This window comes from Athalia rosae, chromosome 2 (genome assembly GCF_917208135.1).
Source record: "Athalia rosae chromosome 2, iyAthRosa1.1, whole genome shotgun sequence".
Taxonomy (NCBI): domain Eukaryota; kingdom Metazoa; phylum Arthropoda; class Insecta; order Hymenoptera; family Athaliidae; genus Athalia; species Athalia rosae.
This window is the reverse complement of record NC_064027.1, coordinates 11755600-11770498: the sequence shown is the minus strand read 5'-3', so window position 1 is coordinate 11770498 and position 14899 is coordinate 11755600. Positions and strand designations below refer to the sequence as shown.

At 39.2% G+C, this 14899-nt stretch overlaps 1 protein-coding gene across 3 annotated transcripts in view; it reads right to left on the bottom strand.

Annotated features, from left to right (window-relative positions):
- The window catches only part of LOC105683085, a 52694-nt gene that overhangs the window by 2637 nt on the left and 35158 nt on the right, over nt 1-14899 (bottom strand). The window contains exons 3-10 of one of the 3 annotated variants that reach the window (XM_048649970.1): nt 12671-12903; nt 10110-10325; nt 5639-6529; nt 5172-5252; nt 3555-3885; nt 2404-2627; nt 864-2016; nt 168-641 (exon numbers count right to left, since the gene is read on the bottom strand). In XM_048649970.1, coding sequence (XP_048505927.1) covers nt 168-641; nt 864-2016; nt 2404-2627; nt 3555-3885; nt 5172-5252; nt 5639-6529; nt 10110-10325; nt 12671-12903 — 3603 coding nt within the window. The remainder of the gene's footprint in view (nt 1-167; nt 642-863; nt 2017-2403; nt 2628-3554; nt 3886-5171; nt 5253-5638; nt 6530-10109; nt 10326-12670; nt 12904-14899) is intronic. The other 2 variants (XM_048649971.1, XM_048649972.1) reach the window with 2 other exon arrangements.

Sequence of the window (14899 nt, the reverse complement as noted above, 5' to 3'; positions counted from 1 at the left end):
TATCTTTGTATTCTTCAAACTGCAATAAAATCGGGTAAAATACTGGAAAATCTCTTGACACGGTATAACTTTGGAATCCTAGAGTTCCTCCCAACCTGCAGGTAAAATACCATTGAATCTAAATAGTCGTTTCGCAACAATCAAAAGGCGGCGCATATTATACTCACTAATCGAGCTTGAATTACTTCACGAATTCCTGAAACTAGTTCGCCGAGGTATTCTTCTTCCCGTGGTCCTGCAACCATTTGTAGAATATTTCCACTGGTTATTGGACGGAAGTTAAGTTTACTGGGAGGCGGTAGGAGTGGATTCGGTTCCGGTATAACTAAAGAGTGTTGATGATCTCCGATCCCCGTGACATTCGGCTGTTCAGACGGCGGGCTCTGCAGAGTGTATTTATTGAAGGTGACACTTTTGGAAAGCTTGGAATGCCTTGCGGCGTATCCTTCGATCGTCGGTGCTCGCATTAGTTTTCGTAATTCGGCAGTTGCCGTCTTCTTGTCTGGAATACTCATCGTAGAGGTTTCCGAACTTCCTGTCCTACTTTCGGCCGATAGTTTTTTGAGAATACTTTTCAGATTCCGTCGTTCTAAAGTTTCATTTTCAGGTGATAGCTGATTTTGGAAAGTGTTTGCTCGATCCTACAAAATATCAGTTGTCAGTTTGAATGAGTTGGAATCTGTTCAATAATGAATTTCAAATTTTTATTACGTCGACCAATGGCGAGATAATTCAAAATTCACTCCAATTATCCTAGTAATTGTGTTATTCCCGTTATTCACCGCGGTCAAAATAAAGCTTTTGCACTCGATAAGAAACTAGGATATTCATGGACACAAGGAAAAGCGAATATACAATCTTACCTGATTCAATTTAGCTAGTTTTCTTGCATATTCTATGGCACACGCCTCGGAGTGACTTCTAGTGAGATTGCTGTCGAATTCAATATCCGTTGGTTCCGAACAATCCAAACTCGAACTTCTGACAGCTTTTTCTAGCTCTGCCAATTTCTGTCTCTCGTTCAAAATTTTTAACTTTTTAACAAAAGGCAGCCCGCAATACTCGGGGGACAGATCGTCAACGGAAGCATACATTTTAGTTTGTTGTCGTATATGTAAAAGGTTCTGTTTCTGCTGTAACCTTCTCACCGGAGGGCTGCCTTGTGGCGTACCGACATCTTTATTGGTATCTCGAGTTTTTAAGGATGCGTCCTTCAGCATAGTCCACGGTTTTTTCACACCCCCCATAATAGCGCTTTCCGTCGACGCCGTCGGTGATTTCTTTGAGGGCCCAGCATCCGTAGTTTCAACCACCTCCTCGTTCTGCTCCACTTCGATGGATTCTTCCGGGATCGAATTCTTCGGAAGTAACGGTTCCTTAGCGGATGCTTCCTTGTCGGGTGGCGGTTCTTGATCGTTTTTAGCTTTGAGTAAAAGTATCCTTTGTAATAATGGTAGGTTTTGGTTCGTGGGATTTTGAGCTTCGGGTATTGGCGTTGGCTGTGCTTCTGCGGCGGCATTTTGTGTCTCGAGTAAATTCTTTTTCTCCTCTCTTTCCTGTTTCTCCTTCAGCAACCTCAATCTGGACAAGAGCGGTAAACCTGCACCGATCGGAGACACAGGTGGCTCGTTATTTCCTCCTGCTATTTCGTGTGTGTCGTCAACTTTGGTTTGGCGTCTCAGCATCGGAGCTTTTGGTGCTAACGGCTGTAATTCGAGACTTTCCTCCGGTCTGGTGTTTCGCCTACTTTTGCGAAGGACGTTCTTAAGCCCTTTAACGTCACTCTTCAACTTGTCAACAATCCTCTTCCCTGTGCTATTGTCCGATGAGTCATGCCCGGGGGATGTCGGTTGTCTCGTGGCTCTAGCTACTCTCTGAACTTCCATCAGACGTTTCCTACCTAAGTTTTGTAGAATTTCTTGTGCCTCTGGGTAATCCTTCATTGCTCCTAAAACATCTTCCCGAGAAAGGCTGAACAATTCCGAATAACCAACTGATCGTACGTCAGCTGTACGCCTAAACAAACATGAAACAGATTCTGCGTGAAAATTTTCTCTCACGCCGAATTCATAACGATCGTTGTGTCGAGAGATTAAATCAGTTTGATTTCAAACACGTTTATCGGTATCGCGTAACGGTCGCGTTCCGCGCCGAAATGTCAAGGGTTGAACACGAACAAGTTGACAATGCTCTCAACTAAAGACGAAATTAGCTTTAGCTTTAGAGCTGCGAATCACAATCTTGTTTTTAGAAATAGAAAATCTAAATCGGAAATGAGAATAATTTTACATTGGAGATCTGTGAGAGTAAGTTGAAACATGCGACTGGATTCTTCATGAACCGGAAATAATAGTGTTGAATTATGTTTACGTGAATAAATGGAATACTTAACAGTAAACTTACTTATTCAGGCCGTCCAAGTTCAGGATACCGATCTCTCCGAAGAAATCGCCAGCTTTCATAGTTGTCAGTATCCTTCCGGTTTCGCTGATAACTTCCAATATTCCATCAGCAATGATGAACATTTCCCTGGCAACTTCACCTTTTCGACATATCGAATCACCGGGGGTAAAAATGTACGCCTTCATTTTAAGAACCAAATCATGAAGAAATTCTGGTTGACATTCCTAGAATGGGAAATTCAGAGTCCGTTGCTAGGAATATTTCAAAGTTATCGTTCTTACGCTGTCAAATGTCACTGATACGTAAAAAATCGAACCTGTGGACACTAAAAACACAGCCGTGTGCTTGATATTTCATATTGCAAAACGACACTCGAAAATACGACATACTTCTGTACACACATATGGAATTCCTAAAGTGTTCTTCAGGTGTGTACAGCGGACAGTCAGACTTACAAAACGGACTTTAATCCCTTGCGATGCTCTGTGCCAAGTTGGCAGTCGCAAAGCTCTTCTAAGAATCATCGGAAATAAAGGAAACCGTTGAATAATCCTTAACTACTTTGGAACGATTCACAATTATCTATGCAGACTTCTGTCTTCGGATAAAACGCTAAACATTAATTTGTCGTTAGTCAAGCGTCGCATTTCTACCGTAGAGTACCGAATCGGACCGCGTGAAAATTATGGTAATGTACCATTTACAAGTGAGATGTATTTTTGATATCCTTACCCAATGAATGTTTGCATTGCATGTAATTAATATCGGAATATTTCAGCGGAATATCGTCGAATGGTCGGGGCAAAAGGAAATCGTATTCGCTTTTCAAAATAGCGTACGGAATGGGTTGATTGTTAATCAACGATAATTTCTATTGGGGTGTATCGTGATACCAAAACTACGTGTACAGAGAGCGTTATGTTTGGGAAAGGGAATTATTTTACCGCCATCCACTTTCACATTGTCGATGCGAATGTGGCAAATCGGATGTGACATGATCCATTGTCTTTATCACATATCGGCGAATTAATTATTTCATTAAAATATATGTGTAGGTATGTACGCCGGTGGTGTAACCGAATTTGACTTTCAAACTACTGTAACATGGAATAATATATGTATAGGTGCATAGTGGTAACGTGATGGCTCACCTGAAAAATGGTAACTTTTTTTAGGACGGACAAATTGACGTGCAACGCGAGTTCAGTCTTTAATTTATCTGGTAGTAATCCAAGAGCCGTGTTGATGTCGCCTCCACCTTGAATTCTTCCGCGTGACCAGCTGTAATCGTACCATCTTAAAACTCTCCGTTTCATTCCTCCTGGAACTTTATGATGCCTCATATAAGTCTTTGCTCCGTCCAGGAGCCTTTCGAACTCCAAACGATTGGCGTTTCGGTTCGTTATTACGTTTCCAACTTGGCCAACGATGGTTGCGAATATGAACACTCCGATGAGGTAGCTGACAATGGTGAAGACGTATCTGCAAACCAGTGGGATAATCAATCAGTTGAGAAGGTAAAGTTGTTGCGATATGGCGAGCGGCCCCCGCCAGAGCCTTTCTTCACCTCTTCTTTAACATCATTGTCTGTTTTGTTTTGTTTTGTTTTGTTTTTTTTTATTTTGTTTCTTTTCTCCAATATCTTTCCGAGATTTCATTCTTACTCCCTTATTACTTGCCTGGTTATGTCTTTTCTTTTCTCATTCATATACGACTGTGTGATTTCTCGATATACCGGTATTCATAGTCAACGCACGGTTTCCCGATTCTCAAATATGACGGCGTACTTTATCGGTTTTTTTGGAACCTGAAATTCAATCCACTCTACCTCTGTCATTAGGTCCGTTCACCAAACGGACAGATTTGCGGCTACGAAAAAAAGCAAAAGAGCGAGGGAATGAAGAAGACGGACAGATTTTTGAAATTCGACTTGTATATTTTTAGGGCATGGTTTGTGGTTATCGGAATAATATATCTCGCCGATAGTACGGTAAATTGAATTGAGTTCGAATTTATTGCAGACGTTGCGCCCGTCAATTGGTCTGGCTATGCTGAATTTTAGAGTCAGCATTTTGAATATTGACAATCAAACCGAAATTCGTTTTACAACTTCTACTCGCAAGCACTCTACCGTCATACCGGGTACTTTTAGATCTAGGTACTTGGCGGTTCACGTATAAAAGCTGTTTTCAAAACCTATAGAAAGACGGTGAAAGTAACGCGACGTGCGAGTTGATATCGAGTTGCAAATTTTTTCCGTGTCATAACAAAACTCGTTCACTCTGGAACCGATAAAATCGTCTCAGATTTTAAATACCAAAAGAAATGTTAGGCCAATTCTCCAGTCGCCACAACAACAAGATTTGTTTGAAATTGATCGGTTCAATGAATTGTTATCGATATATTCATACGGCTGCCGAAGATATCGCCAGACATTCTAGTGATTCCAATTTACGAAATTCGAGCGTTCTCTACACTCCGCCCCCAATTATATGGATCGTCATACTACCATGGATTTCATTGAATAAATTCCTTTTCTACTGAATTGTTGTTGAAACTTCCATATGCGTCGTATAACAGCATATTATTTTGTTGACTACAAATCCGGAAGTGATATACAGCATATATACATGATACATATAACGTATGAGATTAGTTCGATCGTAGCGACTATGAATACTGGTGTTTATAGATTCTTTTAGTCTAAATGTGTTTCCTCGACTTTTATTAGAAGGTTGTCTTATATATTTGGGGAACGATACAGATACCCTCCATTATGCTTGAACTGCAGAAGCCGGGACAGTCGGCCACGTCGAGCGAGGCTCCGGGGATTGCCGCCCGCCATGACTCTGCCAACACAACAACACGCCACTCACCATTCTAATTCCTAAGCACTAGTTTGCTAAAGAAAACTTTGGATGTAATGGAATATTCGCAAGGAAGCCTCTCAAGAAAATACTTGAGGTATTATTTTTGATGAAGTGTGTTGAAATTATTTTTACATTTTTTTTTTTTAAAAAAAGAAGAAGGAACAAAATGTGTGTCAATGCGAACGAATGCTCGATAGATGGTCGTCTGTACCGCAGACTTTCGAATGGAACTAAATATTCATCAGGGTGCCTGGATTCCATTACATCGGTTTTTTTGTCTTTTTTTTTTTCAAATGAAATATGGTGAGTTCTAAGTATGGAATCTAATGAAAGACTAAATATAAATATACCGTAAAAGGACTCACTCGGCGTTAGTTTCTGGTGTGGGCAAGTCGCCGATGGTGGTCAATGTTAAGGTAGACCAATAAAGTGATCCCAAATATTTTCTCGTCAAAGTTGCGTATTCCCCTGGCCTGTAAGGGTATACCCAGTCGCCTTGGAAGCCCTCGGCTTCGCTTAACAAATAATAGAAACAGCCGAACCAATGAGCGAGTATCAATAAAATGTGAATTAGATTTAAAACTCTCCAAAAATTTGGATACACCGTCCGCGACTCCACCATGTAATAGTAGTCGTAAACTCGATACACTTTTAAAAATCTAGGAAACCTTAACAATGGATTACTACCGAGATTCACTTGCAACAAATCCAACGGTAGCAGCGCCAGAAGATCTAATATAAACGACTTCGATTTGAAATAATGTCCTGCTAACTTTTTACTGTTATACACCATAAGTCCTTGCTCCAAATATCCCGTTCTGAACTGTACACCAACGTCGAGAAAAAAAACAATATCTGTAAATCCGTCACACGCCAACCAGGCCGCAGGTGCGAGTGCCTGAAGTTCCGGTAGACTTTGTCTTACTATAAGTGTCCACAAATTATAAAGAACACAGGTCGATAAAAGCATCAACCAATAATAATAAAAGTTCTCGTCGGGATTCACAACGGTCTTTGGAGGTCGTTGAGGCCTACGAGGTCTTCGCCGTCGCCTCCCTGAATCCTTGTCGTCGGTCGCATCGCCTTCACCTTCGGCGGTGTCCAAAGTTTCTTGACTCTCCGGTATCTGACGGGTCGAGAATCGCTTTAGAAATGAATCTTCGCGTTTTAATGGAGGCTTCTTTTGAATCGTCGATATCGCCGATGATAGCTGAACGGTAGTCCGGAGTTTCATCCACCGTTGATTACTTTTCGTTCTAAAAAGTTCAAGAGTTTATATTTCAAACACAAGCATAAACTCGAAAGATTTGTATTTATACAAGGATTTATAGATTCATTTCCAGCCGTCTACGTATCTTTGCTTTCCATACCGTTCGGATTCATTATTAATTTATTCCGAGATTTATTCCCCGTACATGAACCGAGAATATTACCCGTGTACGCAAACCCGGACACCAATTCAAAGTATAGCCACTAAAAAACTTGAAAAATAAATCTGAACGTCATTGAATTATCCGAACATCGAATACTCGGAACAGTGAAAAAGACACATTTCGTCGTACGCGCTTTTTTCACAAACTCATATTAATTTAAATCCGATCCATCTCGTTCGTGTCGCAACAGCTGTATATATCGGCTCTCGATATTTTCTCAGATGAATTGTTCTAAAGAAAATTTTCACTACGGTCGAACGTAAACGATAAAATTGTTGAAGCTCAATGATTAATACGCGAAAGATACAACGTACCGACGTCGTGTTGACTCGAATGTATTCACAACGTTAAGTCGCGAGCAAATTACTCTTGTTCCGAAGATACGAGGGGGAATTAATCAAGTTTTATTCGTATAAAAATACAAAGCAGAAGGCCCTCCTGCGGTACGATATTGTTAGCGCGTTTTTAATAAATGTACGTGTAAATGTGTCAGGTGGAGTACGTCGGCGAGGGATGAGCGGATATGACAGCGGCGTTGAGGGGTAGCTACGAGAGAGACAAAGAATAAAGAAAAAAAAATATCCACCCCCGGTGAATATGACTGTGTCGGGAAATGAACAAACGCGGAAATGTCGTTTGCGATGAGCGTATACCTGGATAATTGTTATTACCGAGAATAGAAACAACTGACAAATTATCCGTAGGGTGAAGTTGACCGATGACGTCCAGATTCCCTTCATTTGTTGTTACTTAATTAATTTATTTTTGATACTTTCGCCAAGATTCATTGAGATTTCTTCATCCGATCCTTTGTAAATTCAATCTCCTACCTACGATACCTGATCACATCGATTAGCGCCAGATACGTAGAAAAAATCTGTAAAACTGAAAGTAAGATCTCATTGATTTGATGTCCAAAGTCGTGGGTGTCACAGTCTTTTACCCTTGATTCGATTCGCATCGGTATCGGTCGATCGTATGATTTTTTAGCTGGTCTTGTCACAGTTCGATGGCAACGAAATACGCTCGCTTATTTTATATCGTTGTTGATCTTCGTATACGAACTGCACGAATTGATTCATTGATTGGAATACAAACCGGTATTGTTTCGATACTAATAGCATGCTGGTAAACCTCCAATAAAAATTAAGTAGACCGTGTAGGAATTAATGTTATTCCGTCAAGCTCCGACTAGCTTTGTTCAAATGCAAAGTTTACTTCGATTGAGGAGGAAAATTGTAAAAATTGAATTAACTGTAGTTTCAGAATATATAGGTATAGGGACAAAAGTTAAATATATTAGTTGCTTATAGATAATTAATGGTTATATATGCATAACATATATAACTATATGTATAAATAGCGACAGTTTCAGATGAATGAGACAGACAGATAGACAGAAACAGAAACACAGACAGATGGACGGAGACAGATAATCTAGAGCACAAACGATAGATAATTATGTAACAGAAATTAATTACTGGCCATCATTGTATAGATAATCATCTAGTAAATCACATGTAATACAACTTTAACATATCCTAGTATACATATAGGATACTTCAGCACGCTCGTATAAAATTCCCCATATTCCGTATATACCACAAATTGCAAAAACTATAATTATTACATAATACCTAACAAAGTCAACCATTGTATTAACGCTATCGACAATCACATCATCACACAAATACATATTCACTTATGATTTTCATTGTAATCGACCGTTTTGCCTATTAAAAAACGATGAATAGATAAAAAATGATTGAATAAATGAATGAACAGTCGATAATCAATGACCGAATAAATGAATAACAAACGAATCATTTTCAGCATCACTAATTTCGGTACACTGCTCATACTATACACCTCTGCACGATTGTTTCTTGCCAATCGATTGATCTCCTATTGAATTAGCGAGACAAAAGGACTGCGCAGCAGTCAGAAAAGATGAAACTTTGTTCACTAACGAGGGTGGTGTACAATAATGAGGAAGTTCGTTGAGTTCTGTATAGTTAATGAATTTATATGCAAACTACTAGGTAAACGGTAATAACGATGGCTCGACCTTACTGAGAGGTGCGGACGCCATGAGGAAGAAAGTACACAATTGAATGAATGTATTTAAAGAAAGATAAGATTTCGGAATAAGAAAGCAACGAAACCTTAGAAGGTGTTTCGAGCTTGATAGATCCATAGAACACCCGGTGGTCGTTGTGATTGGGTTATATTTACGAAGAATGATGTACAATTTTACAATCATTACACATAAATTTATCGATACGTGATCGAACTTCATCCAATCGAAAACGACGGAAGCTATCGCAAATCATTTACAGAATATCGGAAAATTTGTGACATATTGATTCACTTTTCCGATACATTCATTATTTTTACCGTGTTAATTTAATTACATAGATATTTTTTTATTTGCTTTTTATACACACACATAACAGCATACTTCATGATACTTCTAACAACTAATCAGACATCTGTATTTCACTATTATACAGTTCTCATGAGCCTACTGCACTACACTTCTATCTACCGTAGAGAAAATTTTATTTCTATTAAAATTACAGTCAACTGACTCAGCTTGATCGAAGAAAAGCAAGTTTTTGTTTCTTTAGATCGATCTAATTGAAAGCCGGGATGGAATCTGAACTTGGACTACCTCGCATACGCGTAAAGATCACGGTGACAAATTTTTTGACATGAATTTCGAATTTTTTCTCTAATTAATCTTGTGATTTTCACGTGTTCATAAGAATTCTCAAATCTGATCACGTCAAAAATTTGTGAGGCTTTCTCAAATAAACAAAAAACGCAGAGATTTTGAAAAACGGAACGATCTGATTGAAAAGTTGTCAGACTATAGTAAGTATAGCTACTAAAATAGTATAAAATAGTATACATGGCCGAAATATCTTCAATTCTACTTATTCATATTGTTACAGAATAAATGCGGTAAATGCAAATAATTAGTACTGAAAAGAAGTATTGTATGTATGTATACCTATAGGTATAAGTGATATCAGTGTTCAGATGTACAATTGAAGAGGTATGTATGTATAATAATGATGATAACAACAACAACAACATCCACAACAACAACGACAACAACAGTGATAATCATTTTGAAGGATAATGAAAATAATAATAGTGAGGAACAAAATAATAACAAACGAGTGAAGTAGCAGTAGTAGCGGTAGTAGCAGTAGTAGTAATAGTAGTAGCAGTAGTAGTAGTATAATGTAGAATGTAGATTGTAGTAGAAGACAGTCCAGAGTACCCGTTAGCCATGGGAGGGTTGCCTCGAATAGTAGAGTGTTGTCAAATAGTGTTTGAAGTTCGAATTGAAGGTCAGAAGGTACCATCCATCGCAACAAGAACCTGCAGGTACCTCTTGATCTTACGAAGCGACGAATAAAGCGTCATCACCGCGCGTACGTTGCTCCATTTTTGAGAACCTCGAGTACTTCGGGGTCGTTTTGCAGCTTCAGCACCTGCTGCTTCCCCCGCGCTATCCAATGAGTTTGAAGTTGACGTCGCACCGAAACCGTTGCTCATGGATTTCTGTAGCGAAGGCCGCCGGTGCAGGTTGTACCTTTTTGAATACCTGTGAATGACATATAAAAGCCCGTGCAGTGGCCGGGCTGGCTGTTTCTCTATCTGTCTATCTGTTGCGAGCGCGGTACCACCTGCTTCTTTTTTTTCTCTGTTTTTCTCTTCAAACATGAATTAGGTAATTTACTACATAGTCATACACGAAATAAGTGTTTCAAATTCCAGCATCTCCTGTACGGTATGATGGAAAATTGTTGCAGGTCATCCTTTTACGGAATTGGGCAGTAAACCGATTCAAAAAGATGTTCCAATATCTCATTTTGTTGCCCTTTGTCGCAACAAAATAGCCCTCGGAAAAGGTCAGGCCACAGAAGTTTTTTTAACGATATCCCGAGGAGGTTGGAATTTCGCAAAAGAAAAGAAAATGTTCTTCCATAATTTGAAAATGCGCATTTCAAATCCAGTTGGTCGCTTGTTTATAGATGTAACGAATCTAAAGCTTCTTTGAAAACTCAAGGCTTCGTTTAAAAACGCTTCCCTATTGATTTTTTTTTTCATTTCCAAGGTAAACTTAGAAAAATGAGGAGGTACCGATACCTCTTTGTGAATATTTTATGTTAGTTACAGGTATCCATAACCCATCAAAGTGTTCTGCGTTTTATACATTAATTAAATTTTCTCTTGAGAAACTAGAAAAAAGCAATTTAGATCGAATTAAAAAATTTGAATTAAGTTTCGTTACATGGACTATAAACTCATCGTTATTATGAGATTGAACGATACAATCGTTGGTGTAAGATATTAACAAAGTTTTCTTGCTAAATTTACGAAGAATTTGAAAAAAAAAAAATTATTATGTTGCTCGGATCAAATGCATTTATTGTTAACATGACAACGTAATTGTTTTTTGCGAATACAACAATATTCTGATAGCTTTTGCGGAATATTCCTCTGAATGTGATGAATGGGTGAAGAAATTTAGACCGATGTTATAACCGATCGTTATTTATCCACCGTAATTTTAGTCATAAGAACAGTACGTGGTGATGTTACAATAATGATAACACAATGTCCATTCGCCATGTAGAATAATTTCTTCAAAATTTCTATCCAACACTTGGACATTCCGGATTCGTAAAATTGAAGTAATATTTTCACGTATTATAATAAATGGCAAAATAACATCGTTGATCTCGGAATATCATGTGACGCGTGTTATTTAATCTTGCGATAATTATATCTTTGGAATATCAAGCCATCGGAGGCCTAGTTAAATTTCCACCCACATTTAAATGTACGGTGGATTTTATGGACCCATTCCCGCTTTACGATTTCATTGACATGGGAGACAATTTGCTATCATTCAATTTGCTATAACAATACTACCTGCCATAGAACACTGACGAATCGTTCGTTTTGAGTTGAATTGTTTTTTTTTTTTTTTCATTTTTTTTCTATTGATTTATTTATTTATTCGTTTTAATTGAAAAACGAAAGTGGTGGTGTGCTTTCGAGGTTGAACAAACGACGACTTTGATTAAATACAATTCTCCACTGGAGTGCTTTTGTATTTTTGTGCAGCACTACAATATACATCTATCATGCCGTGATTGATCAACGAATTGTAGCAGATAAAAAACCAAACATTCTGAAACGGATCATCGATTTCAAATCATCGGCATCCGATCTACATCTCAAACTTTTTTTTACCGAACCATCATCTAGGGATGAAGGGAGGGGGCAAAACAGGGCACTTAAGAAAAGCCGAACTTCTTTCTCTTATTTGTATTTCAAGTAAATGAGAAAGATTTTCAGTTACCATGAGAAGAAAAAAACAATGTTGGGACAGAACGGGGCACTCTCTAAGAAAGTGAAGAAAAAAGAAATCCTAAAAACAAAATGAAGTTGATAAAACCAATTGTACAAAACGCCTACCCCGTTTTGCCCTCCGGCTCCCTCTGCCCCTACCTGTATGACACGGGACATTCTGTGCCGAGTCACCCAGCCCCTGACTCTGACCATTATACAAGTCATTGGATTCTTTCCGGTAACTTTATTCCGACCTTCATTCCTTAAATCCACCGACCACACAATATAAGAAATTGAATTACGAAGCTCTTCACCAAATAAATCATTTTTTGGCTGCAGATATCATCTCATTACATCACTACGCGTATACGATAGAGAGCAAAGAACGAACGAGAGAAATAAAAATTCAATGATCAGGCTGGGTGATGATTGGACATGGAAATGTCCTGCAGATTTCTCGTCCCAACTATCGACAACACTAAAATATAAGGGGAACTGCGAACATCATATATCCGCTCTACATCGACGGATTCAAAACTGGTGAGAGCATCGACGGGGTAATTGTTTTCAAATATCAGAACAACTGACCTCGAACCCCCGTGCCTACGAGAGCTGCTGTCCTCATCATCGTCGTCTTCGTCGTCTCGCGAAGTTGCCAGGGAATGGGGGACTGATGATGGCGCGCTGCTTCCGGAATCTGGCCCCAGAACCATCTTGGAGCCAGACCCTGACCCAGAACCTGATACTCCAGGATTGTGACCGTAGACAGATGGTGGGGCCAGCCCGCCCGCCCGGCCCGTTTCGTCCTTCGCCCGTTCCACCTGATTACAAACCGATTACGTATAAAAAATCAATCGGTCTGTTGTTCTTCTGTATTTAATTTAATCACTACAAACAAGAGTCGGTCGTTGATTTTCGGTTTTTCGAGAACAATCGAAGACGAGGGATTTCGAAATTTTTTACAAATCTAGCTCCAGATCATTCCGAACTATACGCAGCTCTTAACTTCGTACCTATAATAGCCTGAGGCCAGAGAAAATTTAGGACCTTCAATGTGTAGAATGTTCTATGCCGCTACGTCCGATTCCGAAATTTTGAAAAAGAATATAGTTATCCGTTATTCGTTGACCGAGACTCCGCTGATTTTCATTTCATTTCGATGAAGCAACTTTTACACAAAATGGTTCTTCCGCGTGATCCTGTTTCGTACGGTACTACATGCGGCAGTAAATTCATACCGGTGTTCTTGTCTTTGATTATCAATTTGCGTATGACTTATTTATTCGACGATTAGTTTACCCGTGTAGAACCCGTGTTGGACGCTGCATAACAATACTGGGCGTACCGCGCGCGGCTGTAGAAACAAAGCTACGTAGAGCAGGGTGCAAGCCCGGCTCTGATTGACTATTGTCGTCCAATTAACAATGAACGACGCTACCTGAGGTTCGAATTTAGATATATTTCAATCATTGCCCGCGTACGCGACGATATACTTCAAGGTGCTCGGAGATGCTGCAAAAGTATTATTCGGTTTGGCGAACGTCAACTGGTTCACACCCGGCGATTTTAAACGACTATTCTTACCCGAAGGCAAACGCTGCAAGAGTTCATAAAAGTACATCCGAGAATGTGTACTCTTAGCTCAAACGTATCGGTCCAATTTCCCCGGTAATAATTCTCGACCGCCCCGAAATCTCTCTCGTATCGCGTCGACAGCTAATTACGTCAACTGTTTAATGAAAATGGTGACCAAAGTTGGTTATAACAATCAAAGTGTAGTTCAACGTATCATCCGCGTAACAAACGACGACGATTCAAAGTTGTATAGGTATACTTTGGAATGAATTCTGGCTTTTATCGCAGCGTGCTTCACAGGTTTATTCAATTTTGAATTCACCCGACAAACTGTGACAAATGCATTTACACAGTTACGCAGCTGTTACGCGTAATAACGACTAAACTTTCGACCAGCTGAAACAGAGTTTATCGAGTTTACGTTTTCAACAGTTCAGTCTCTTTGGCAGTGGCACATACACACGTGAATTTCACACGTTCGCTGATTCTGGGATCCAGGATACGTGTTTTCGTTCATTTTTTCCGAAGATACCGCGAGCATAAAGAGGACATGGAGTGGACATTTCCTCGTTCTTTATTCAAATATACGTTCATTTATTTTTGATTTAATTCGTTGAAAAAATGCAAATCAGTATGCCCAAGGGACGAAGACTTTTTTAATTATTTCAGGCTCTCCGAGGAGTACCTTGTTAATCGGGATTCGAGATTGGAATGAGCAATCGGTGGAATACAGTCTCAAAATATCCTGCAGGCCTCGCGTATAATCGAACGTACCCGTGAACCCCTTTTCTCGGTAGCTGATCTTTTGGCTAACGACTGTAACGAGATCATTTTTTGGCCTCCCCATCCGAATTCGATTAAGCTTATAATTATCGTTCCGAGTTTTATCAAAGGCGAAGGTGTTGGGTGAGAATCGATTCGTACATCGTCAATTTGTGACGCGTGGTAAAAATGTACAACGTACGTACAGCTGAGAGTGTCCATTAGACTGAATCATGAAGAGAAGCCGACCGAAAGAACTTATAATTTTGAAATTTTCGATATTCGAGAATTTTATATTCGAATTAAGTATTCAAAGTTTTATTCCAATCATACAAAACGATCTATCGGTTCAACTGATTGAAGAAGAATTTTCTTCATTTTGAAATACTTGAAGATGAACTTTTTCATGAACTAGCTAAAAGTATAAATTTGTGGTAGCTCGCGAATCGTATTATTACTCTCGAAAATGAAAGTATGCTT